Here is a 23,552-nt window from a genome sequence, read left to right as displayed (position 1 = left end):
TGACCCCTTAGTGGAGTTGGGCCTCCCTGGCCCAGAGCAGAGCTGGTGAGCGGGGCTGACCCTGCAGGTGTCCCCCACACACACACTGGGCTCTGGGTCCACCTGCTAATGACTGACAGAAAACAGCAGACATGCAAGCATTGTAAGGTACAAATCAATCTTGGTCTTAGCTGTAAGGTACTAGTCAGTCATGGTCTTAGCTAATTCTAGCGCTGCATTTTGGCAAAGTAAAAAGCACCTTCCCGTTTCCACCTCTCTCTCCACTCCTTGTGCTGCTTTTCCTACCAGTCTGGAACATGCCTGCAGCTGAGCTGGAAGCCCAAGCCGCCTCTTACTCCCTCCCTAGCACGTGGCTGCAGTTATGAAATGCCATCGCCCGTCAGGCCTGAGGACTTCATGACTGAGAGTAACGCTGCCACTGCTCTGTCCCTGGTGTACTGTGGCTGTCAGCGTCCGTGCTCTCAAAAGTTTCGTTTCACTCACTTTCTTCTTTCTAAAACTGTCAGTCCACTGTCAGGTGACTCCCTGAGCAGTTTCCTCAAGTGACTAAAATCCCTCGCAAAGTTATTAGCTGTCTAGTTACCTCTGGCTGGAGCTCAGACTTAGAAAAAAAAAATATTTTTCCTAAAGGGGAAGAGAAAGAAGATCTCTAATTAACTCTTTCTGCTGCCAGTCATTAAAATTTTCATCTAAATGGAAGCAAAGGGAGAATCAGCTGCAGTTTCTGGGGCTCCAGCATCTTAAGAAACTGAAACTGCAGGCTGGGGCTGCAGGTGGCTGTGTCGGGCTCAAGGGTTTTGCAGCTGAGAGGAAGCTGACGGAGGATTTCTCAGTGTGCTTCCTACTGTAACAATGTTGTGAAATTAAAGCAGGTTAACTTTTTTTTTTTTTTTTTTTTCTCCCCTTTTTGGAATTTCACAGCGGAACCAGAGTGTAGGCACTGGGGGTATGTGGGATGGTCAAGTGACAAACTCAGCCTTTCGGAGGCTGTACTACACAAAGAATGATTACAGATTTGGAGGGCAGCAGGCTGGGTGGTGGTCTATTTTCTCCCCAAAAATATTTAAACACTTATTTCCAGCCTGGACTCCGTATCTCTCAGTTAGAAGAACCATAAGAAGCTTGCATGATAGCTACTTCTTGTCTTTTGCTTGGGATGAGGTGCCCTGTAGAAAGGTGAAGGGCCTTTGACAGCATTTGCAGCATTCTGTTTTTGGCAGGTGCTTCTTTTCATGTGTAGGAGCTTTGTAACCAATATTTACTTATATGGGGTTGCACCACAGTGTATTTGCTCAGTTCATTCTGCTGCAGCCATAAATGATGTTATAGCTCAAATGATCGTACACGCTACATAAAAGAGAGAATTCTTATACATAATTTATTAAGCTGAGATTTCTCTAGTAAGCCATTTTAGCCTGGATAGAGATTAAATGACTAATTCTGAATTCTTTGGAGCATCGTGATAGAAGGCAAAAGCAGTTTCTCCAGGAGTTTAAATCTGTGGCCTGGAATAAAAGAAGGCATGCAGTAGCATGTAGGTACATTATTTGGAATTTTGTAGGACTGAAAGAAATGGCAAAGAGCACTGCATTTTTACAAAACAAGCATGATTTAGTGATTTAAAGCCAGAGCTCCTAGTCAGAAGATATTTCTTGACAGAGCAGTGATTACAACAGAGTCTCCCTGCTGGTGTCAGATTGCCTTCATACATTTAGTGGTGTGCGTATTCTATGCCATCCCAACTGTGCCAATGGAAGGGGTTCCTGCCACCTCTTTCTAAAAGCAATTTTAAAATATAATTGTGTTTTCCTCTTCAGCACTAGCTTCACTTTTCTTCCCTTTTATACTCTAAGGTCCAAGTTGAGAGAGGGCCTCTCTCAGATCAAGCATTTCAGCACGGAGTGCTTCGAGTCATGATTTGAAATCTCATGGGGCTTGGCAGCATGGTGTTTTCAGAGGCAATGGCCTTGTATTTTATCTTTCCATATGACAAGTTTTCTTTTTTTTTTTTTCATGATGTAGGTTCAAAATGGTGTCCCAGAATTCGTTCTGATATAGAAGACTGAATTGCTGGAAGATTTTAACAAAAGTTTCTTAAAGGAGAAAAGTGAAAAGTTTTAATTTTAGAATATTGGTCCATTTGCTGATGGATTTCAGAATTGTCAAACTGACAGGTTTCTTCTTTCTAGTCTGTTTGTATTCACTGAAACAATCCCACAAGCCCTGTGGGAAGAGGATCTTGGTTCTTGACTGGCGTACATCTCACAGCACTGAAAATCCAGAGCACTGGACATGGCTAAAATGTCTGCATGGCTCTGTGGCTTGGGAGTTATGCCATATTTGCTGAGCAGAAAGCAAAGTTGTGGTTTTCCTAAGAAAAATGCCTAAATGTAAGTAAACACTCAAGTATTTACTCTGTTCTTTCCCATAGTGCTTATTAAAAATGATTCAAGTAGTTGAATGTTCTTTTATTCCCTGTTTCTCCATGCCAGTCTAAGCAAAATCTGTTTTATTCTGCTTCCTCGTAGGTATACTTCATACTGCATTTTCTCTCTGACCTTGAACAAGTTACTTAACTTTTGTCTCTGCTTAACAGAAAACTGTTTATCTAGCTGACAGATTTTTGTGCAAAAGGTCCCTATGTCCTGATCCCGAAGTGCTTTGAGGCATCTTACATGTTGTTAGGTTTGCACATCTGTTGTGTATTATTTAAATTATGTGACTGAATGAATTAAAAACCCATGCTCTAGGGATGATGTGCTCTTCCATTTCGTCCTACTCATCTCCTGCAGCTTGTTGGAACCCTTCAGGTAAAGCCTGAATACCTAGAGTTTGAGAGGATTTGGCCAACTGCAAGCACTTACTATTCATATTTCTAGCGATTCTAAGTATTCAGCCCAGAGTAACTCCACTACCTTTCAGAGACATTACCGTAAAGTTTACTTCCAAAACTTTCCAGCTCTGAAGTTATTTCTGTTCTATTTAAATCTGTATGGTCTTGAGCTCTAGGGTCCTATGCTTCTGCAGAGAAGGATTGGGCTACAAACAATTGATGCATTTTATGTAGTGGGAATGTATATGTACAATAGCAAGACCAAGTAAGAAGTTCTAAAACTACAAAATCATTCTGTTGCTTGCATTTAGTACATAATACGTTTTCAGGTAGCTTTTAGCTTTAACCTAAATTAATCTATGTGGGTAAGTATTGAAATGCTGCTTTAAAATGTTCTTAAATTGCTAATCCCTTCAAAATTCATTGGACAAATTCATCATTTATTTGAGATCCTTTCTTCTACTGTGAATAATGAGCAGTTCTTCACACATGTGGATGCTGCAATATAATATCTATGCGAGTGTTATAAAAAAAGTAACTTAGTGTATCATAACAGAGCAAGAAGTGTATTTCCCCAAAGGAGTATTCAATTGGTGAATTTTTGGTAGGTTATTCACTAGTAAATTTCATTAAACTAAAGTAACCTAGTGATCAATAGGTATTAATAACCATCTATAAATGAAACTGGTGGAAAAGCTAGTAAGGATGAATTCTGAATTTGAATTCTGACCTTTACAAATCGTGTAGTGTTTACAAAGCCTTTCCATATATGGTAAACCTATTCTGAGTAGATGAAAAATCCAGCTGATGAATTAAAATATAATTTGTCTTCAGAATATTTTAATCTTTCAAATATGCATATTTTGATTTTGCAAAGCTATTTTAAATGAGTAATAGAAAGTTAACATAAAAAGGGTTTTATCTCATTTTTAACATGTACAACCACCCACACCAGTTCGTTTATCCCAAGAGAAGAAAATGTATGACTTTGATTTCTCCCCTCCTCCACCCACACAGACTAAAGCACAGAGATAGTTTTAATATAGATAAGGGTTACTTAGTGTGAATGAGGATTCCTCAGAATAGCTCCCCTGGTGCTTTTTAAAGTAGAAAATTTATTTCCTAGGTTCTAGGAGAATTCTGAATATTGGCCCACCAACTGGGACAGAAGATGATAATCCAAGGGACAGTTACAGCTGCTCTTATGCAGTCTGGGAATCTGGTCTTCATTGCAAAAACAGTGAAGTGCTTGCTAGTACTTTCATGGTAAAAAGGATCAGTACTTGGCTTAAACTGGTATTTTTCTCGCTATTGTGTTTACCTATATAAACAGGGGAAGCATAGTATGGATACAAGGTAAGCTCTGTGTAGTGTGATTCCTGTTTTCAGCATGCATGGACACTGCAGTATCACTGCTTACAGTTAAGTGCACCGAGGTGCTTTAGTCCAGTTTTGGACCATGCTGACACAGAGAAGGGGGTTGCTCCATGGAAATTCAAAGAGTTTCTATGCTTTCTTCAAAGCTCCAAGTCTATTTTCTGCTTACCATAACCAAGCGGCTGTAATTTCTAGATCTCTGTTTATTCTTCTTAAATTATGGTGCCTGTCATCCCTGTTAATGTACGTGTATATATGCATATATTATGACTGGCCTACCTATTGCTGAATCTCTCAAGTAAATCAAACACATAACAGACACGTTTTCTAATAAACTACCAGTGCTGCCTAGGCTCCAACCTGTATGTGCCATGCTCTATCATATTATAACTGCATCGATCATTTCAACATCTTGGTAAGCTTTGTGCCCTCGTATTTTCTAATTGCCTTCACCTGGTGCTGCACACACTGTTGAGCATTACTGACCAAGCAAAAGACAAAACAGTGACCTAAGATCCTTCTCTATTTTTTTTTTCAACTCTAATAATGATCTCTGATGTCTGTGGTCTAGGAATATAGGTCTGGGAAGCATCCGACTCTAGGACAAACTCTTACTAAATGGGTGTGATTTCCTGACATAACAGCTTTGATCTTGTGGCCTTCTCTAAGGTCACTAAAAGCTTAACTCATGGTACTGCAAGTCCAAACACTCAATCCACTCAAGGCACTCCATGAAGGAAAGAGAATGTTGTTAGCTGTGCGATATGTAAGCTGAGTTACAGTGGCAAAGCTACATCCCTGAGCAATCAAACTTTATGGTCCAAGTGATCAGATTGGTCCTTTCTTCAGCTCTCCAGTGAAAGCTGTAATAGCTGCCCCCTTTTTAAAAAAGAGAATAGAATTAAGGAAGGCTTTTATTGTAACTGTGAGCTATTGCCCTGTCTTGATAGACAAATGAAGCTCTTTTCCTCTTTGCCTGCTTGAGTCAGGTCTCGATACCACCTCCAAGGACTCTATTTGTTATGCACCATGATGTGCACAGAACAAGTAGCTCACTGTAAACTTGACAAACGTTAAGACTTCTTTTTGAAACAAAGCCATTTCCCAGCTTGATTTATGAACACTGGCAGGTATCTACAGCACTGGTGTTCAACTATCGTCTATGATTAGACACCTCCTATTTTTCCTATATGCATCCACGAGACTCAGCCTTCTAGTTGTCTTTGAACAAGTATCTGGCTGAAGGGATACAGCTGGGACCATACCACATTCCTGAGTCTCAAGCCTGCCTCAAAAGAGTAACACAGGGGATGTGGAGTCTGATGTAAACCTGCTTAGCAGGCTGCCGCCCCATTTCATTATGTGGAATTGAAGTGTTTGACTGCTGACCATGAAGTGGAGTAACCTTTAGGTGTGGCCTTGTGAAGGTTTTTGAGTTTTAAATCCAGTAAGCTTTAATATCTTGGGAATGAACCAATTGCAAACAAAACTTGATATGGCATGTGGCACTTTGCCAGTCGCCTGCTATGACCATAGCTACCCCACTATTACCACAGCTAAGTCAAGTGGTAAGGAAGGCGTTGTACTGGGCTGTGGCTTAGTACAAGAACCTATAGAAATATGGTGAGAGTAGGATTGTGAATCAGCCCCTCTTTCTTTGGTATAATTTTTGCACCAAGCAACTGTTATTTTTTTTATTTTTTTTTTCTTGAATTGTGTGTGATTGCCTCTTCAAAAGAAAGTGCATTATCACATAAAATTCTTGTTTAGATTCAGATTTTCAAACAGACATGTGATACCCGACACTGATGTAGAATATTAAAACCTTGTGCAAATGAGTGTTTTTAGGGTAATTTTTCTAAATCACTGAATTGGAGAGGGGACTTAGGCCTGCCTGAGAACACTTGTTATTCTCCATCTTGCTTTATTTTTTTTTTGTTCCAGTTCATTGTCTCTTTCCATCTATTACATTCCAAAATGAGGTGTGAACTTCAGTGTCCTGCGTAAAGGTACTTGCATTTATACTGAGTTTAGAAATATCTTCCTCAGCTGAAACCTACAGTGGTTGGCTACTCTGGGTATACTTACTGTCTTCATGTAGAACTTGGAATAGGTACAGCACTATCCCCAACAACTGTGCAGCTGGACATGTAGTGATTTTAATTAACCACAAGCTCAAATCCATTGTCTCTATATTCTTTCCTAAGTTAGCTGTGAGAATGCATAGTATTTTCACCAGATTTTTATCAGGAGCTGTATCTGCTTAAGCCATTTTTAATTAATACAGAATTATGAATGTGAAAACCTGACACTCAGTTAAATTGAGACTCAAATAATATATGGTTTTGTTCCCATACACTTAGGTGTTTCTTCTTTTTGTAACCATCTTCTGAGGTCTTTTTGAAATCCAGAAAGCAAAAAGCTCAATACATGCCTTGTTCCAAGTCTTTGGGTACCGTGTCAGGCCCCATCTACACAATATCTCCAGCACATGTTCCCTGGAACCATGTAGCTTCAGAAGAACCTGGCCTTTTCTTGCAATTCATCTAAGATACTGCACCTTCATCTTGATATTCCAGAGGATCTGCTTCTCCCATCCTGATAAACTTCACCCTTGGTCGTTTCTCCTGTATGCTCTGTAATAAACATGCCATGCAACAAAATTATTTTGTGATTCATTTGCAGAGCTGACATCAGAGGATCCAAGAAAATTTCTGCCAAAATCATTTTGTAACACAGTGGATGATTTATTTTGTAAACTGCCTTAAGCATTGTCTTTTTGAGACAATGCAGAAATATGTTCCCCTTTTGGATTTTTTTTTCCTTTATTCTTAAAAAATGCAAAATTACTTTTTTAAAGTAATTACTTTAAGGGCATTACTTTTTTAAAAAAGTTAATGATACACCCAGCTGCACCATAATAGATGAATCTGTTTCTCCAACCTTCAAGGTTGATGCCTATTGTTATTTTGTACAGAAGTTGAATAAATAATGTCTGCTCCAGCATTTTTGCACTGTTGCAACGTGCCTCACTTCTGCAGTCTTCCTCTAAGCAAGAGGATCTGCAATTTGTTAATTGTTTTTCAAGGTTTCACTGTTACTTTGTAGGAAAGGTGTTATTTATGGCCAGTTATTATCTTGATTAAAGAACACAGAATTGCTGTTGACTTCCATCATATACTTGATATGATAGTTTAGACTAGAGCTGAAATATTAGGATGGTGTAACCCTTGCTCTTTGCTATGAGAACTGTGGTATTGTCTAGAAACATATTATTAGCCTTTAATTTCTCTTGCCTGTATTTTTGAATTGCTCAAGCAGCAAGTCTTGTAGGACTAAAAGTTGTATCTGGTAGTTCAATAGCTTACATACTTTCAGTGTTTATCAGTGAAAGAGGAGATTCACATTTAGTCCAATGACAAATTCATTGGACTAAGTGGAAGAAGTAATAATGAAAAGCTTTCATTTGGGATGTCATTTGGGAACAGTTTTATCCTTTAACATAAAGGCATTATGGTGTTCTTTGTCAGTAACATTCAAAACTATAATTAGTTTTTGACAATCAAGACAGTTCAGAAATGACCTTCATTGTTCATGCCCAAACCATCCTCTAGCACAGATGCAACCATGAAGGGAGTTTGAAAAACTTGTTATGTTTTTTATTGCTCGGTTATTTTTATGACATGTGGTATATTGGTTAGTGATATGAAGGAATAATTTTGAAAATAGTTTGAGAAGATTCTTAATGTGCTCTCTGAAAATCTGTCATTAAATATTGTGTATTGCTTGTTTCACCATATTTTCCAGTCAGTAAGATCATCCAAACCCAATCAGTGTCATTACAGAGCTGTCCAGGAAGGCATACTTTGTAGAATAATAACGACCCTACCAGACCATGTGGATGAAATAAAAGCAATTAAGGGTAGTCTGAAATTTTCTTATTCAACAACTTGTCCCCTAGCTGGCCATCAAGAAAACCTTTCCAATTACTCCATTTGACAGCCTATCTGCCATCGCTTCCTGCCAACAGAAGTTGCAATACAACATCATCCACACTGTCATGATCCCTGAGGAATATTATTATAGCAGCCAACAGAACAAGATGAAGAAGTCAGGAGCCCCTTCTAGTGACATTACAGTACTTGAGGTGCTTTCTCAGCTACTTGGACAGCCCAGGATCACATAGTACCCAAGTCTAAACCTACCAACACAGCACCTTGTAGGTAACCTGATGTGAGACCAGGGTGGCACAGGCTGCATCGTATCTTACCACCAAAAAGCTTGCTAGATCCAAGCATACCCAACATGCTTCTTCAGAAGCTGTGTGGCATGGCTACGGAGTCAGCCTTTCCCTGTGCCATGGTGATCATCAAAAGCAATCTTACTCGGTATTTCCACGCAAGGACCCAAGTGGGGCATGATTGATCCTGCTGTTCCTTCTCCCCGTGTGAGCGCGAGTGACAGAGCTGCTTTAGGGACCAGAGATGTAGCACTTGCATCCTGCAACCCTCCCACTGCAGAGAAGCGTGTGATCAAGCTGGAGGCTGCTGCTCCACGGTTGCTGGATGAATGCCACATGGGGGTTTGTCAGACTATCCAGACTTAACTTAGCAACCGTGCGCGGGCTTGGGATGTGCCAAGCCAGCCTCGGCACACTGGGCCGCCTACCCCTGCCAGAGTGTGCCTGCTGGGTCACGTCTGCTGCAGCAGGGAAGGCAGCAGTCACACTCTAGCCCAGGGCCATCCTGTGTGCATGGTCCTTCTATTTAAGAATATCCTCATCCCTCTTTCACCGGTGGTTTCTTGTCCCTTAATTTTGGTAAATGCTGAATCAACTCTTTGCATGGTCAGAATGGAAGGCAAGAGAGTCTGGGGAGGAGTAGAGTAGGAAGAAGACTGTTAATGCAATGATAAAATAAGGTAAACAGATTGCCTTTGCAATGGGTATAGTGTAAAGGGAACTAATGTTAGTCACTATTTGGCTGTTGTGGGATCAGCAGCTCTTTTGTTCCCCCTTGCTTACCTTGCGACATTCATCACCTAATGCATTGTTGCATTAGAAAGTTTCCTGTTTCGTTTTTCCTTTGACTGTATGTGTATTGCAATTTGCACTTAATGCAGGAATAAAATCAAAAAGAGAAGATTTCAGAAAAGCTTTCATAGTGTAACATAAATTGGTAAATTGCAACCCAAATATTTTTTATTTACCATTAAATAACTTCAATTACCTTTAGATATCCTAAGTGATTTAGAGAAACAGGGAAATGATTTAATTTTGATTTTGTTTTTTACTCCAGTGGAGCAAACAACAGATTTGGAACAAGCTGCTTACTAGACCTTGGAAATTAAACTGTTCTTCATATTGGGCACTGGTAGAGCTTCTCTGCCTTTCCTGATGGCAGACAAGCCTGCAATACGTTGATTCATGCTTGCTTGGATTCCGTCAAGCTTCTTTTATTTCCTTGATTATGATTCTAGCACTTCTGCCCCAGCCAAGCTCCTGCTTTGATTTCCCTTGAAACTCATGCTTTCCAGAAAATGTGTTCGCCCTAGAACCTGGAGAGAGTTATATGATGAAAGCCTGAGTTACAGGAATATGCCTAGTCTTCAGAAAGCTATTGAATGCAGAACACCGAGGCTTTTTCTTCTCTCTCCAGTGTGAATCTGTGTCCATGCAGCATTAGGTGAGATTGAAACGGGGGCTGTGGAAGCGTGCAATAGTCTAATTTTAACTTAAAAATCCAACTGTTTTGGTAAGCCCATTGTTGAAAGCCCATGTATTGATGACTGAACATGATATTTTGAAGCACTCTTGTTCACGTTATTCTTGGTCCTTTGTAAATCTGCTTGAATTTTGAAATCAGTAGTCAGCAGCTTTTCACAGAAGTGTGAGAGCTTCAGGTGAGTGAACCACTAACCTAAGCACACTGAGTAACTCATGAGTGCTTTTTATTTGGCTTTCTTAATTCACTCTGAGATATGATGTTAAAAAAAAAAAAAAATTCTTGCTTGGGTAACGTTTTTTTTCAGGCTCTAGAAATGCTATTAATAACCTGTGTTAGCCTTCAGGTGGATTCCGACTCTGTGCTTATTGGTGGGGCACTCTGGGCACGAACCTACAGGCAACAGTTTCACCCAATTAATTTTATTTCTTGAACCACTAAAATAACAACAGCTATACTTATTTATATATATATTTTTTTTACCTGACTTTAGTTCTGTTCAGGTTTCTGGAGGTTCTTATTCTGCTTTTATCACCATATTATCCGAACATCTTCTGGTGAGACATAAAGCACAAGCACTAACATCTGAACACCTGCCACATGTACTTTATTATTTTGGATCTCTTTTCCATGAATAAGTAAATGTAAGTACAGTATAGTGGTTTGTTTTGGTAGGGTTTCTCATTTGTCTTTGTCAAAGTAGGTGGAGCCTATGCCATGGGAACAGCAATTGGTGGCAGTTTCTTAAAAGCAAGGTGAAGTAGAGCCCCATCTAATATTTTACATTACTGCACTTCCTCAATGAAATACATCTTGCAAGCAGTTCCGTTCATTTCTCTAAGCGTGAAGGGCTGAAAGATCATTCCCTGGAATTACTTCTGTCTTTAAAAAGACAAACCACATTTCCTCTCTTAAGTGTTTCAAAAATCTTCTGAATATGACTATGTAAATATTAACAGACAACACAGTGGCAGTCTGATGGTATTTGTTTTAAGAAAAACATACAATAAAAGAATATTCCAATCTTGGTCCTCCACAGAACATAGTATTTGATATATCTCTTGATTTTGTGACGCTTAAATGAAATCCCTGACTGTGCTAAATCTAAAGTATGTTCTTTATCTTAATGCTAAATACAAAGAATTTAATTTTAAATTCTTTAATTTAAAATACTTTAATTTAAAATAATTTAAATTCTTTAATTTAAAATAAAAGAATTTTAAATACAAAGACACTTGTATTTTCTGTTGGGAGAAGAGAGGATTAATCACTGGCTGTTCTCTTCAGTTACTGTTCAGACAAGAAATCTATTACCTGTTCCAAAGTTGCCCTGTTTTTTGAAGATCCAGTCTTTGAGGTTGCTGCATCTTGGTAATGAACTCAGTGCTGCCTAAATCTGTGGGGCTTTTAAAATGATGTGTTTATAACCTTCCTATTGTTTTGCTCTGACTCACATCTTGGATGTTAAATTGGGTAACCTGCCAGGAGGTTGCCTGCTATGAAAAATGTTGTAGCTGCAGGGATTATTATTAAGTATGTCTAATAATTTTCATATTTTACTGATCTATTTCTGAACCATTACGCAATCCACTAGTTAGTGGGACTAAGGTGGAGGGGATAGGGCAGGTTGGGGTGGTAATAAACACAAATCTTATGGTGTGCTCAGCCAAGCAGTGTGGGGGTCATCTGCATGCAGGTCATCTCTTTAAAGCTGTCTTGCTGTGTAGCAGGTTTCCACATCCTCTTCCACCCCCAAATACCAGAGCGTTTCCTCCCAGTTAAAGCTCTGCACAGTGGGGACAGAAGGGCTTTCAGCAGCAGCTGTGCAGCTCTTGGCAGGCCTCTCCTGCTGTCAGGTAGACATGCCCCTAAACGTAGAGCATGTGTATTTATGTTTGTGTATGCAGTAGATGAGGATTTAAGTGCAACTCAAAACAGTGTCAATACATGCTGGAAACAGCACAGTAAATCACCATATGTTCCAGAGGAAATGCCAAACAAAGTCATGATCGCTTTATATGTGCACAGCTGACTGGCAAGCATAAAGGCAGACTCCTGATGGGGGATGCCATCATATGCTTTTCTTCTTCCTTGCTGTAGCGAAGCATGATTAGAGCCCATCTGTTTCCCGTAGTGCTGGGGAAGGGTAGGAAAACATTCAGCCCAAAGTTTTGCTGCTGGAGAATACGCACCACCAACAAGGAAGCTAAAAACAAGCAGCTCTCAGATGTGTTTGTTCTCCATTTCTCTTGAAGTACAGCATTTAAAAATTGCTTTGAAATTCTCTTCCTTCTGTGCATCATATTGCTTTATGTTACTGTAGTGACAGCCTGACGTTTGCTGGCTCTGGTTCACAGACCGGGCATGTTTGGGAACAAACCCTAGCACTGCGTGCCCATTAGGTTCACTCATGCAGCTGGGGAAGGGGCAGTAAGCATCTCTGTTCTTTTTACCTGTGCCAGCATGGATTATTTAATGTCTGACAAAGGCTCTAAGTGCAGGTGTAAGAGTGGTGGTATTTGCTGACATGTTTTGCAATCTGTTTGTTTTGTGTATTTTCCAAGCTCTTTAAGGATACTTGATAGATCTGATAGAAAGCCATAGAAAAGCCTAATGATTTTTTTTTTTTTTTAATTAAACCTGAATTAACTACTGTAATTTAGCTCTCTTCAAACTAGATACCTATGTAGATTGAAGTCGCTGTACAATGATAACGTTGACTGCCGTGACACCTACTGGTCGAGCAGAGCCGAACAAGGAAAGCCTGTGGGTACTTGCTCTTTTCCTATTGATGATTCCAGGTAATGTTGGGGCAAAGACAGCAGAGATGGTGTCTCTTGGAACGACTGACGCATCTTATTTCAATAAATCTCCCGTTACTCTGTGCATAGATATAGATAATCACTTTTCTTTTAGCTTTTAACTTCTGTGCTTTGCATTCCTAGTAGCTCTTTAATCTTCAGCCTCGTTGTTTCATTTGTCTTATCTCCATTCAAGTTTCTTTTTTATCATCCATTAATACTATTGGAAGCTACAAGGATATCACTTTGAAGTCTTCTCTGAATTGTCTTCCTCTCCTAGAATAGTTCTTCATTATCTGTGCTCATTTCTTTTAGTGCCGGAGACCAATTACCATTCTTACTGCCCTATTAGACATTCCATTTTTCCGGGAAAGGTAAGGAGCCCTTCATGCAACTTCTTCCATGAGATTTATTACTAGAGGATGTTTTACAAATACTGGGAAAATTTGAGCTTTTCCATACATATAGAAATAAGGATGTTAATAATTCCTAAAAAAACCAGCTTTTCATCTCCACTGAAGAGTGGCACATGGATAACATTTCATAACCGTAGAAAAAAATTATGTATACTTTTTCAGAGGGATAGTTTTCCTGCACTCACGTAGTGCTACAGTCTTCTTAAAAATGCATTGTCCTGTTTGAATCTGGAACATAATATTAATTTAAAAAGCTACACAGAGGTCTTCTTAGGTTGTACTTTGAGGGACTTCCTTTGAAAAGCAATCTATAGTCTAGAAGCTTGTGTAGCTTCAAGTACTGGAAAGTTACATGAGGTGACTTGAACTGATCTGGTTGTTCCTAGTAGCTAAGAGGGGGAATACCTTCTGTCTCCTCTTCCCTGTTTCTTATTTCATGCCCCTGTCACTTGTTCTGTGTCCAGCAACTCCAAGACTGTCCAGAACCTTTTCTGCAAGCCCTGTCAATACCTGGCAAAAAGAGAGGATTTTTTTTTTTTTTTTTTTTTTTTAATGGGGTGTGTTACGGTAAATCTGGTCTAGTGCATACCATTGGGTATCAGCAAGGGACAACATGGCTGGGAAGAAGGAGTGAGGAAGGAGCTGGAGTGGAAAGCAGGTTAGTGAGGCCTCTCCCTTTTTGGCAGCAACAAGCTGTCGTATGTAGTTTTCTCTAGGAAAAAGCATTTGCCATTTCTTTCTGTCTTTTTCCTCTGCCTGATCTGCCAGCTCTGCAGATTCTTGATGTGAGCTGCTTTTCCTCAGTCCCTTTCATTTTATTTGATTTTGGGTGGGTTCCTACATTGCACTTGTTAAGAGTAGGATCTGACTCCCATCTTAAGGCATCCCTCAGCATGACCAGCGTGCTTTTTCTCTCTCTTCCCTTGGGGTAGAGTTGGGTGTTCTCAATATGTATTTAGATTTTCTGCATGTGTGGCATCATTTTTATTAGAAAAGGCCGGGGGAAGAGCTATCAACTTTACACTGAAGGTTGAAAGATTTGTGAGGTTCCTAGAATATGTAATGATGTTTCTGATCTTTAAGAAGCATCCGCATCCTGCACAAGTAAGCTTTGCATTTACAGTATAAAGTTATTCTACACCAATGGGCAGAATATTATGCAAGGATTTTCCTCTAGAACTTGTATGGTCTTTAACATACCCAGAAGTTACAGAGATGAAGAGAAGATGGGAAACTTTGAGCAAGGTTTTATGTTCCACAGGAATGTAATGAAAAGTTGAGTTTGTATGTGATATTATCACAACAGAAAATGATACTGAGGATTCACGTAGGTGGTCCACACTAATTAGAAATGTTGTGTTGTGTATCTGTCTGTAGTCTAATTAAGAAACACCATGAGGTGAGTAAATAAGCTCAGCACTGGAGAGGAAGGGATGGAATTTCTATCAGACGGATGAGCTGGTTGGAGTGTTGCACACAGTACCCGCTGCTCCTGAGCAGATAAAGTGACTTTGCTGTGCCAATCAGAATGAGCTTGTTCTGCTTTTCAAGTCTGTTCCAGACTTACTTTTAAAAAGTTGTTTTGGGGCAGTGGTGTTATTGCAAGGTGCTGAAAGTTCCTGCTTAGCTGTGCCCTCCCTGAGGGCTGAGGGCAGAGGCTGTGAAGATATTTCATTTTTTCTATGTAGTAACAGTTAAATGCCCTTAGCAAACTGAGACCCTCAAACTTGCCTATTGCTGCCTTGCAAGGAGCAGTCAGCATGTCAAAGACCTTTGTCTGAAACAAAAGGAAGGTTTATAGATGAGGATGCATTATTCCTGTTGTAACAACAGGGAATTAATCTCTCTCTGTCTGAAGGGCTGGAATTACAGAAGTGTTCAGTACCTTGCAGGATTTCCTAAACTTGCCAGGGTCCAGCTTCCTATAAAAGTTGCTTAACCTTGATAATTTTTCTCTACATTTTTTGTATCCTGTGACATTAAATGGCCTGCCCAAGTTCACACAGGCAATCTGTGACAGACTTCGGAGCTAAATCTTGATGGCTGGCTTCCCAGTCCAGTTCCTTAGGCACTTTCCAGGCTGACATACCTGAGAGCTAGATCCTGAAAAAGAGCCTGTCAGTCAAGTGGCACTTCCAGCAAGCCATGATACCACTTAGACTAGAAACCTACAAAGTAAACCTGCATTTTGTAGCTATTTTCACACAGCATTAGTGTGCTGTATAGTGACATATGACTAAAAACTGTCATTTGAAATCTCAAATTATAGAAAATCTGAGTCTTATTTTAACCACATTCCTATGTTTAGCTAGAGAACCCTATGTAGAGATGACTGACCTTGACTTAATTATATACTTCCACAGTGCCTAATTTGTGGGGATGTCATTTATCTCTTGGTAAAGTTTCAGAGAGTGGGGAAGTGAGGGACTGCAACTGAATTTCACTCTTTCCTTGTGCTGCTGTGGCAATTTGACCTTGGCTTCAAGATGTAGAAAGGCACGGTGTCCTTTAGAGGTTTCCATATGGACTGGCTGGACCACCCTCCTGCTGGGTTTGGGTACAGCTCAGACACCAAGGCAGAGCTCTGTCGCACTCTGTGGCCTTAAATGAGCTCCAAGCAATGCAGTTCTGCTGTCTCTAGTGCAGCCACTATGTTAAATTATGTTTTATTTCTTTTGCATTCTTGCTGTGAGATTGAACAATCTGGGGGACCTCCAAGGACAGTTTGTTTGGTGCCAGACGCAGCCGTGATACTCTGCTTCCCGAGGGCCCCTCAGGAGCAGGACAAGGGCTGGCTGGGTTTTTCTATAGTGAGCTTCCATTCACCATCCTTCTCAGGGGTGTGAAAGCACCTACAGCCTCCTCTGTGGTAACAGGCTTACCTACAGCATACAGGAATGTACCAAGCACCCCTCGTACCTTGGTGACTCTCCTCTCAGTTTACGTCCTCACTGAATCACAGACTGGCTGAGGTTGGTAAGGGACCTTTGGAGGAGCCCCGTGCTGCATGCAGCCCGTTCTGGCTGGGATGCCGACAGGACCTCCTGGTGCATGTAGTCCTCTGTCCTGAGGAAGAGCTGCGATGCCCAGGCAGCTGGAGAGACGGGGCTGCTTGCAGGTGTGCCTTCTGCTCATGGGGCAAGGAGGCAGGCAGCTTTTCCTTCTCATACTAAGTCTCCTTCATGGCATTGTCTCTGCAGAGCTACAATGAAGAGTTTGTCAGCATGCCCGTTAAATGTTTGCAGTCAGTATATGGGAGTTGTTAGGCTTACATGCACCCCATCTACTCAACGTCACAGAGACCAAAAATAGAAATGTGATTTTCTTTCTAACCTTGTGCGTCAGCCTGAATAGTAAAAGCTTCTGCGCCTTTGTGTTGCATTCTTCTTCTGCGTTACTGTAAAGATATCTGATTGAATACTAAGTATTCCTTATTCTATCAAAAATCACAATTGGATGCTCCTGCAATCTTTCGTTATTATGTTGAGCCTCTTCTTTTGTAACACAGATAACAATCACTCATAAATTTTGTGCCTGGTGCAGCATCTTTCTGCTTTCCTCTCAAATTTTTGTATGGTGGCACTGCATTGTCTGTAAGCAATGAAATAAGGAAGGATTTGTCGTAAAGTCTGAGCGATTGCACTTAGCTTCTGAGATCACATGGTTGCTCACTGAGAATTAGTGGATCTATAAGCTGTTAAAAATAAATAAATCGCATCTCTTTCTGGCTTCTGCACCTGGGCAGAAGGAGCAAGTTTGGAGTAAACACCAAAGATCTTGCAGGGACATGTGCTGCCTACTTCTAGCTCTTGTCTAGGGTTTGTATTTTCATAGTAGAATTTCAAAATTGCAGAACAACATGATAAGAGCCATTGTACATGTCAAGATAAACTCTCTTAAGTCTAAATCCCTGACTTTGGGTTCCTTTCTCTTTCTTTCCTTACCAAGACTCTTTGGAATTTTTAATGTACTGTTGCTGAAACTGGAATCCACCTTTTTATATTAATTACCTTTTTGAAAAGCTCTTCTCAAGTTCTTAGGAAATATGTGCTCTTCAGTATTCAGTCCATAGTATATTTCCAGTCTGCTGAGTTTCTGATGTAATAGTTAAACTCTTGTGTCTCAACATGGTAAGTGCAAATAATTGTTTGTCCTAAAACATTCAAAGATATACAGACTTGGACCTGGTGAAAACCTGACTTAGAGCATTATCATTCAGACTTGGTAGCACAGGCAGTTCCAGGCGTACTCTGTATTCATTTCTTATTGCAAGCATTGGCATGGTGCAGTTGTGCTCCAGAACTGTGTGTGCAATCATTTAGTTTGTCTTGGTTGTGCTTACATTTTTTACAAGCATATCTTTCATGAATATGTTTGAATATTGTGGTTTCCAAACCACCTTCGTTTTGGGGAGAATGCAGTTTTGCAAAGACAATGAATTTTTTTTGATGAAGGTGAGATTTCTGCTTTTCTATCAGGTATGTAAAGCAGAAGAAAGGACGACCATGGTCTGAGACAGTAACTTTGGACTCCCCAGTTACGTGGCTCTAGTTGGGTTTGTATCTTAAACTACATATTTACTCAGCTTCCTTTGGAGCATGGGTACCACTGTAAAGAGATTGCTCCAGAGGTCCATCTAACCAGGTGCCTGGTGTTGACAGTGGCCACCGGTACTGCCTACAGGACAGCAAAAATACAGGGCTCAAATGTTACAGTACTTTTGGGGATAATCTTGCATTCAGTTAATTAAGGAAAGGAATCAGAAGCCATGCACTGGTATTAATAACCCTTTGTGTGTTTTTCTTCTCTGAATTTGTCCTGGTACCTTTTAAATCTCCTTAAAGCTAAAGTTAAAAAATTCAAAAGTCCCATGACAAGGAGATCCAAAGGTTAGGAGTAAGGCACGTGAGAAGAGCTGCCTGTCTTGTTCTGAACCTGCTAATGTTATTTGATACTCCCAATTCTTAAATCAAAGCAACTGTTCCCTGTCCTCTGCCCTGACACCGATGATTTTGTAGCTCTCTGTAGACCCCTCTGTGCTTTCCTTCTCCTCCTTTCCTTTCTTCTCTTCCTCCCCCCTCCCCCAAGGTGAATGTGAGACTACCTGTTGTGCACAATTTCATTCTGAATTTGACTCATAAAGCATGATTACAAAAAGTGATGAGGTAAAATTGTTCTCACATTTTCAAAGTCAGGTGTTTCAGTTCATAAAGGTGTAATTTGGAAACACAGAGGAATATAAGTAGGAAAGAAAAGCTTTGAAATGAAGCATTTTTGCTTGATTAAAAGTAGATCTTTTGAGGATTTTTAGGGGCTTATTTCCATGATAAAACTGTATTTTTTGAGTTCATATAGGGCAAGACAGGTAACAGGACTTTCCTCTTTTTGGAAGACAGACTCTACTCCCCCAGCCCTTGCTGTGCCTCACAGCTCTGCAGGCCTTCAGACCTGTGCCCGTTCCACAGCAGGAGTCAGGTCAGTGGGACACCAGCTTCTAGCCAAAATCCAAGGTCCAGTGTGCAGAGAGTGTAAATGAAAACATATTTCACTATGAAGAAGTGGTTCTTCCTGCAGCCTTTAAGCAGCTTTTGGTACAAGAGGGTCTTCGTTTTTCTGCCTCAGCTTTGGATTCATACCCGTTTCTGACTGATTTAACAGCTGGCTAAGGACTCTGGCTAATCATCAGTTTAACTCTTAAAGTTTCAGTCTAACTGCTTATTAGAAAGTTGAAAACAATGCACAAAGGACCTAGTTTTTTTGTTCGTTTGTTTTGTTTTTGTTTTTTGTTTTTTAAATGCTGCAATACTACTCAAAATACTATGGACAAATATGGACACAAGGCAATTTTGGTCTTCCTAAATACAAACTCTCAGCCTCAGAAACCACAAGTACGTCATCAGGTATAAGTTTTTTCCCTCCACTTAGCTTTAATCTTTTTATAGCTAACTTGCAGAATCATCAAAACTTCTCGATGGCTCTGTGGTATTAATTAGCTTTGATAGATGGGTTTTATTGATAAATCTGAATTTCCATGCAATTGAATACGTTGTTTGGCTCCTAGTAACTGTGGCAGTGGTCTCCGTAGAGATTACCCGAACACTCCTTCATGGCCAGATACTTCTAATTTTGGGGTGACCAAATCTTTGATTGTCTGGTTTGAGACATTTTGGACCTGGTTATCAGAGAAACGGGGACATTTCTGCAGCTCTCATCAGACTTATCTCAAACCAGAGGTCTAAAATGGACACAGTCAAAACAGAGATTGCTTTGGAAATGTTGGCTGACCTTTCTTTAACTTAGTTTACACAAAGGTAAAATAGGAAAATTATGCCATCTGCTCCACAGCAAAGTAACTGTTCTGAGGCTTAATTATGTTTTAGATTGCAATAACAAACATAATGAGGGTAGCGAGAATTTTTTAGTTAGTGACTCTCAGCAGATTTTGTCCATTTAGAACTTCCTGGAGGTGCACAGAGGATGAACACTTAAAATGATATGGGGAATGATAATAAGTGATTTGTTAAGCTGTTATCGCTCAGTTTTCTTTGCAGTGGGGAAAAGTTTGAGAAACCTGATGGTGAGGAAATTTTTAGGTTTGTATAGGGAAGTGGTTGTGCTCTATATGTATGTACATCAGTGTGCATCTCAAGTATCTTTCAGTTTCTTCAGAGATAGGTGGAACATTGAAAAGCTTGAAGTGACAAGTCAGAGGCCCCTTATTAAAGAAAAAAAGGGGGGGGGGGGGGGGGCCTTAACAAATTCTAGAGCAGTTAGTGTAACAAAGTGGTGAGAAAAATCCAGAAATACTGCTAGATGGGGAATACACAGAAGAAAATTACATGCTTTTTTGTATGTAAATTGTGTATGGGCTGAACTTAAGTATTGCTGTTAGTTGCAGGCATCTTGTTATTAGAAAGTTGTAGGAAGACAAACTGAAGCAATCTCAATAGAAATTCAGTATATGATTTGGATAAGTGCTACATATGATTAAACACCTTTATACAATTTCTTATAAAAAATAAGGTCTTTTAATCCAGTGTATGTTAAAATGCAAACAATTAGCTGGGGTCAACCATCAGAAAACGAGAGCAGTATTTAATTTATTTATTTATTTACTGTGGAGCAATAGCGCAGAGCAGCACAGTGTTTCTCTTTCACTGCAAGTATCCCAGAGAAAAAGAGATTAAGAAGAATCTTTGAAGCAAGCAGAGTATTTTACAAACTGATAATATGCAGCAAGATAAATCAGCTACATGGGTAAGTTGCTACAAGCCTGGATAACTCCAAATTAGATTTTGTCCCCTTTTTGAAGAGTGAGGGGTTTGTTTTCTATTCTTGTACCGTAAGGAAAAGAAGGTGCAGGTACATGAATGTGTGTGCTCATGACATGCTGATCCCATGCCCAAGTGTTTAGTGGGCTCAGGTAAGATGCAAGCTGTATTTTAGAGGCTTTGGCCCAGCCTGTGCACTGGCCGTGCTCATGTGCACTTCTGGAGGAAAATGGGTGGGAAGGGGCTGTGGTGGGTGGAGTGGTGGACAGGCCGTGCTGTGTGGGTGCTGCGGAGCTGAGTGCCAGGTCTGGCAGGGTTGTCTCCATCCTTGGCTCTCCTCCCCCGAGGCAGCAGCATGTCTGCGTGTGAGCCCACCGAGGCCAAGTCAAGCTGGGGGAAGAGGAGCAGGCAGTGCAGCAGGGCTGAGCTGGGCTCTGCTGCCCTTCCTTCTTCAGCCTGGCACCTCGTGCTGTTAAAGGGAATGGAAATATTTGCAGAGTAAGGTACCACTTACTACTATTAAAAGAGCTCGAGTCTAGCCTTATATTAATATTTATTTAACCCCATGATGCTAAGGGAATAGTGCTGTGGAGTAGGGAAGCTATTTATTTTTCACACAGCAGAGGCATTTTGAAAAACAAGAGCTGGTAATGCAAAGCTGCTCTGAGGAATGGGTGACACGGGCATTGGACGTGTGTGTAGGGGGTTCTGCTTTCAGCTCACCGGATGGAAATTAAAAGCAAATGATCTGTGTGTCAGTGGGACAGCAGAGGATAATTTGGGAGCCTGCTGTTGTTTTCAGATTTGTGTTTTTATTAATTTACTTCTTGATTTTAAACCAAACACATAGATAGTAAAACTATAGGCCTAGTAATGTTTTACAGTATGGTCTGCGATCTTTCAAAGGGGGAATATGCAGTGGGATATTGTAGCTGGTTTTGGGTGCTGCCTGACTAACCTTCAGGCATTCTTTTCCTAAGTCTCACCAGAAAGATGAAGTGGCTTAGTGGGAAATGCAAGTGGTGTTGTCGAAGCAGATACCTTGTTTTGTATTTCAGAAGAATGTTTTGTAGTCCTTATTTCCATTCAGAACATATGGATTGATTTTCTTTTAAAGTATTGAAACCATCATAACCAGTATCATTTTCATGACATGGTTGAGACTCTGTGTCTGGTTTTACCCATGAAGCCAATATATGCAATCAGATCTGCTTGCTGTAGCTGAGGAAGGGTGACAAACATAATGAAATGACCTTTTGACCAAACCCTTTCCTCTTCCTTCATCATGAGGTGGTTTGCAAGGAAACGTTTAGATGTAGAGCTTAGGGATATGGTTTAGTGGGGACTGTTAGTGTTAGGTTAGAGGTTGGACTCGATGATCTTGAGGTCTCTTCCAACCTAGAAATTCTGTGATTCTGTGAATCCACCAGCTGTAAGGACAGCAAAGAGGGCAGGGTGTAGTCTGCTGTAATTTGGAGAGGGTTTGGTAAAGGCAGTAGGATAAAACTAAGCAAGCAGGGTTTGATGTGCATGATAAATTTTGAAATGCTGCCTTGGAAAAGTCATCTTTCATGTGGTTGTGATTCAGTCCAGAGATGAGTTCCAGGGAGAAAAGAGAAGTAAAAATGCATATATTGGCTGGTAATTGTGTGAATAGCAATGAGTGCATAGTTCAAAGCCAGCAGATTTCAACTGTTGGGTTTCTCCCAGCTTGCTTTTTCACAAATAGTAATAGAAGCTAGGGACAACCACTTTTGCATGTTACTCCGTGGGGTCCAGATTATTTCCTAGATAGACAGATGCTCCTGTGTAACATGACAGATAATAGAATTTTCTTCTGTGCCATATTTCAGTGGCGCTTCAACAAAAGAAAAACCTCTTTCATTTGATTATTTTATGCAAATTATCTCCTGTAGCAAAAATAGTTTCAAGCATTATCTAGGTCATTACTGGTAGAATGAATTAGTTTATGAAGAAGTACCACAAAAGAAATGTAAATCACTGTGCCCATCTATTCTGGGCAGATCATTGGCATTGCATGTACTGTAAAAAAGAAGAGAGAGAAGCAACAAAAACATTTACTTGGCTTAGGAATGGATAGTTCTCTCCCTTTCCCTTTTCTATTTTTAACAATGTGGTGGCAGCCAATGTAACTCATTTGGTATAAATGAAGACTGAAGTGGGAATATCACAACTCTGTACCATTCAGAACGGTATTTTCAAGTGAATTAAAATTATACCAAAAGTGTGGACTTCAATTTTCATGGCATGGTGATAAAGTACATTGGATGGCTAATGAGGTAGGATCTGTTTCCTTGCTGCTGTTTAGCAGTTTATATATAAGCCAGGGTGAACACATTTAGCTCTGTTTAAAGTTTGGTACTTTTTACACGAAAGTATGGTCAACAGTGATCATGCCCAGCAGCAGTATTGCTCTGCTTGCTGCACGTATAGGAGCTATGCGTGCTCTTGGCTGAACCAACATGAAGATGCATCGGAGCGCACAAATGCAGTTCATCCTTGGTGGTAGCAGAGGAACAGCTTGTGCTACCCTCAGCGCATGCTACCTCTGTGCTTCCTCCAGGCAGGATTTCAGCAACCGCCTCTCCTCCTTACAGTGTCTGTGTGTCTTCCTTGACACAGTGCCAAGGTGGCTCAGGTGCTGCTGCAGTCACCTTCATTCATGATGCCACTTCTTTTTGCTTAGGACAGCATTCATTATTCTTTCTTGTACTACACAGAGGGAAGAGCATACACTGAAGAGCTGAAGTGTACAGGTGTTCTACCACCTTCAATGCAAACATTTCATTTACCACTTTTTTTTTTTTTTTTAATTGGAAACATAATTGCACTTTGAGGTAGCCATTCATTAAAGTGAAGGCTTACTCAGCATTTTGGGGATATCCGAGACATGAACAGTTTAATGTTGAGTGCTGGTTTCTTCCAATGAGTTAATGCTTTATCAGCAGAAATCAGATGTGGTATGAGCTGTGAGAGTAATTGCAATATTTAATTTCTTCATAGATTCAGTGCTGCAATGATCAAAAAGGTTTCTTACCTCCTTGGAAGTCTTCAAAGGAAATATATATATATATTTCTATTTGAATATGACAATTCTTGCAAGAGAAAAT

At 40.3% G+C, this 23,552-nt stretch overlaps 1 protein-coding gene across 3 annotated transcripts in view; it reads left to right on the top strand.

Annotated features, from left to right (window-relative positions):
- Positions 1-23,552, top strand: part of KCNH1 (potassium voltage-gated channel subfamily H member 1) — a 186,642-nt gene that overhangs the window by 110,705 nt on the left and 52,385 nt on the right. Inside the window, exon 11 of one of the 3 annotated variants that reach the window (XM_035321914.1) lies at positions 6,675-7,034. The exons of the other annotated variants lie outside the window; for them this stretch is intronic. Within the exon in view, the coding sequence (XP_035177805.1) occupies positions 6,675-6,722 (48 nt within the window). The 3' untranslated portion in view covers positions 6,723-7,034. Of the gene's footprint in view, positions 1-6,674; positions 7,035-23,552 lie in introns of those variants that run through there. 3 annotated transcript variants of the gene reach the window in all.

The sequence above is a fragment of the Oxyura jamaicensis genome, chromosome 3, assembly GCF_011077185.1.
Source record: "Oxyura jamaicensis isolate SHBP4307 breed ruddy duck chromosome 3, BPBGC_Ojam_1.0, whole genome shotgun sequence".
Lineage (NCBI taxonomy): Eukaryota > Metazoa > Chordata > Aves > Anseriformes > Anatidae > Oxyura > Oxyura jamaicensis.
This window is presented reverse-complemented; position numbering and strand designations above follow the sequence as displayed.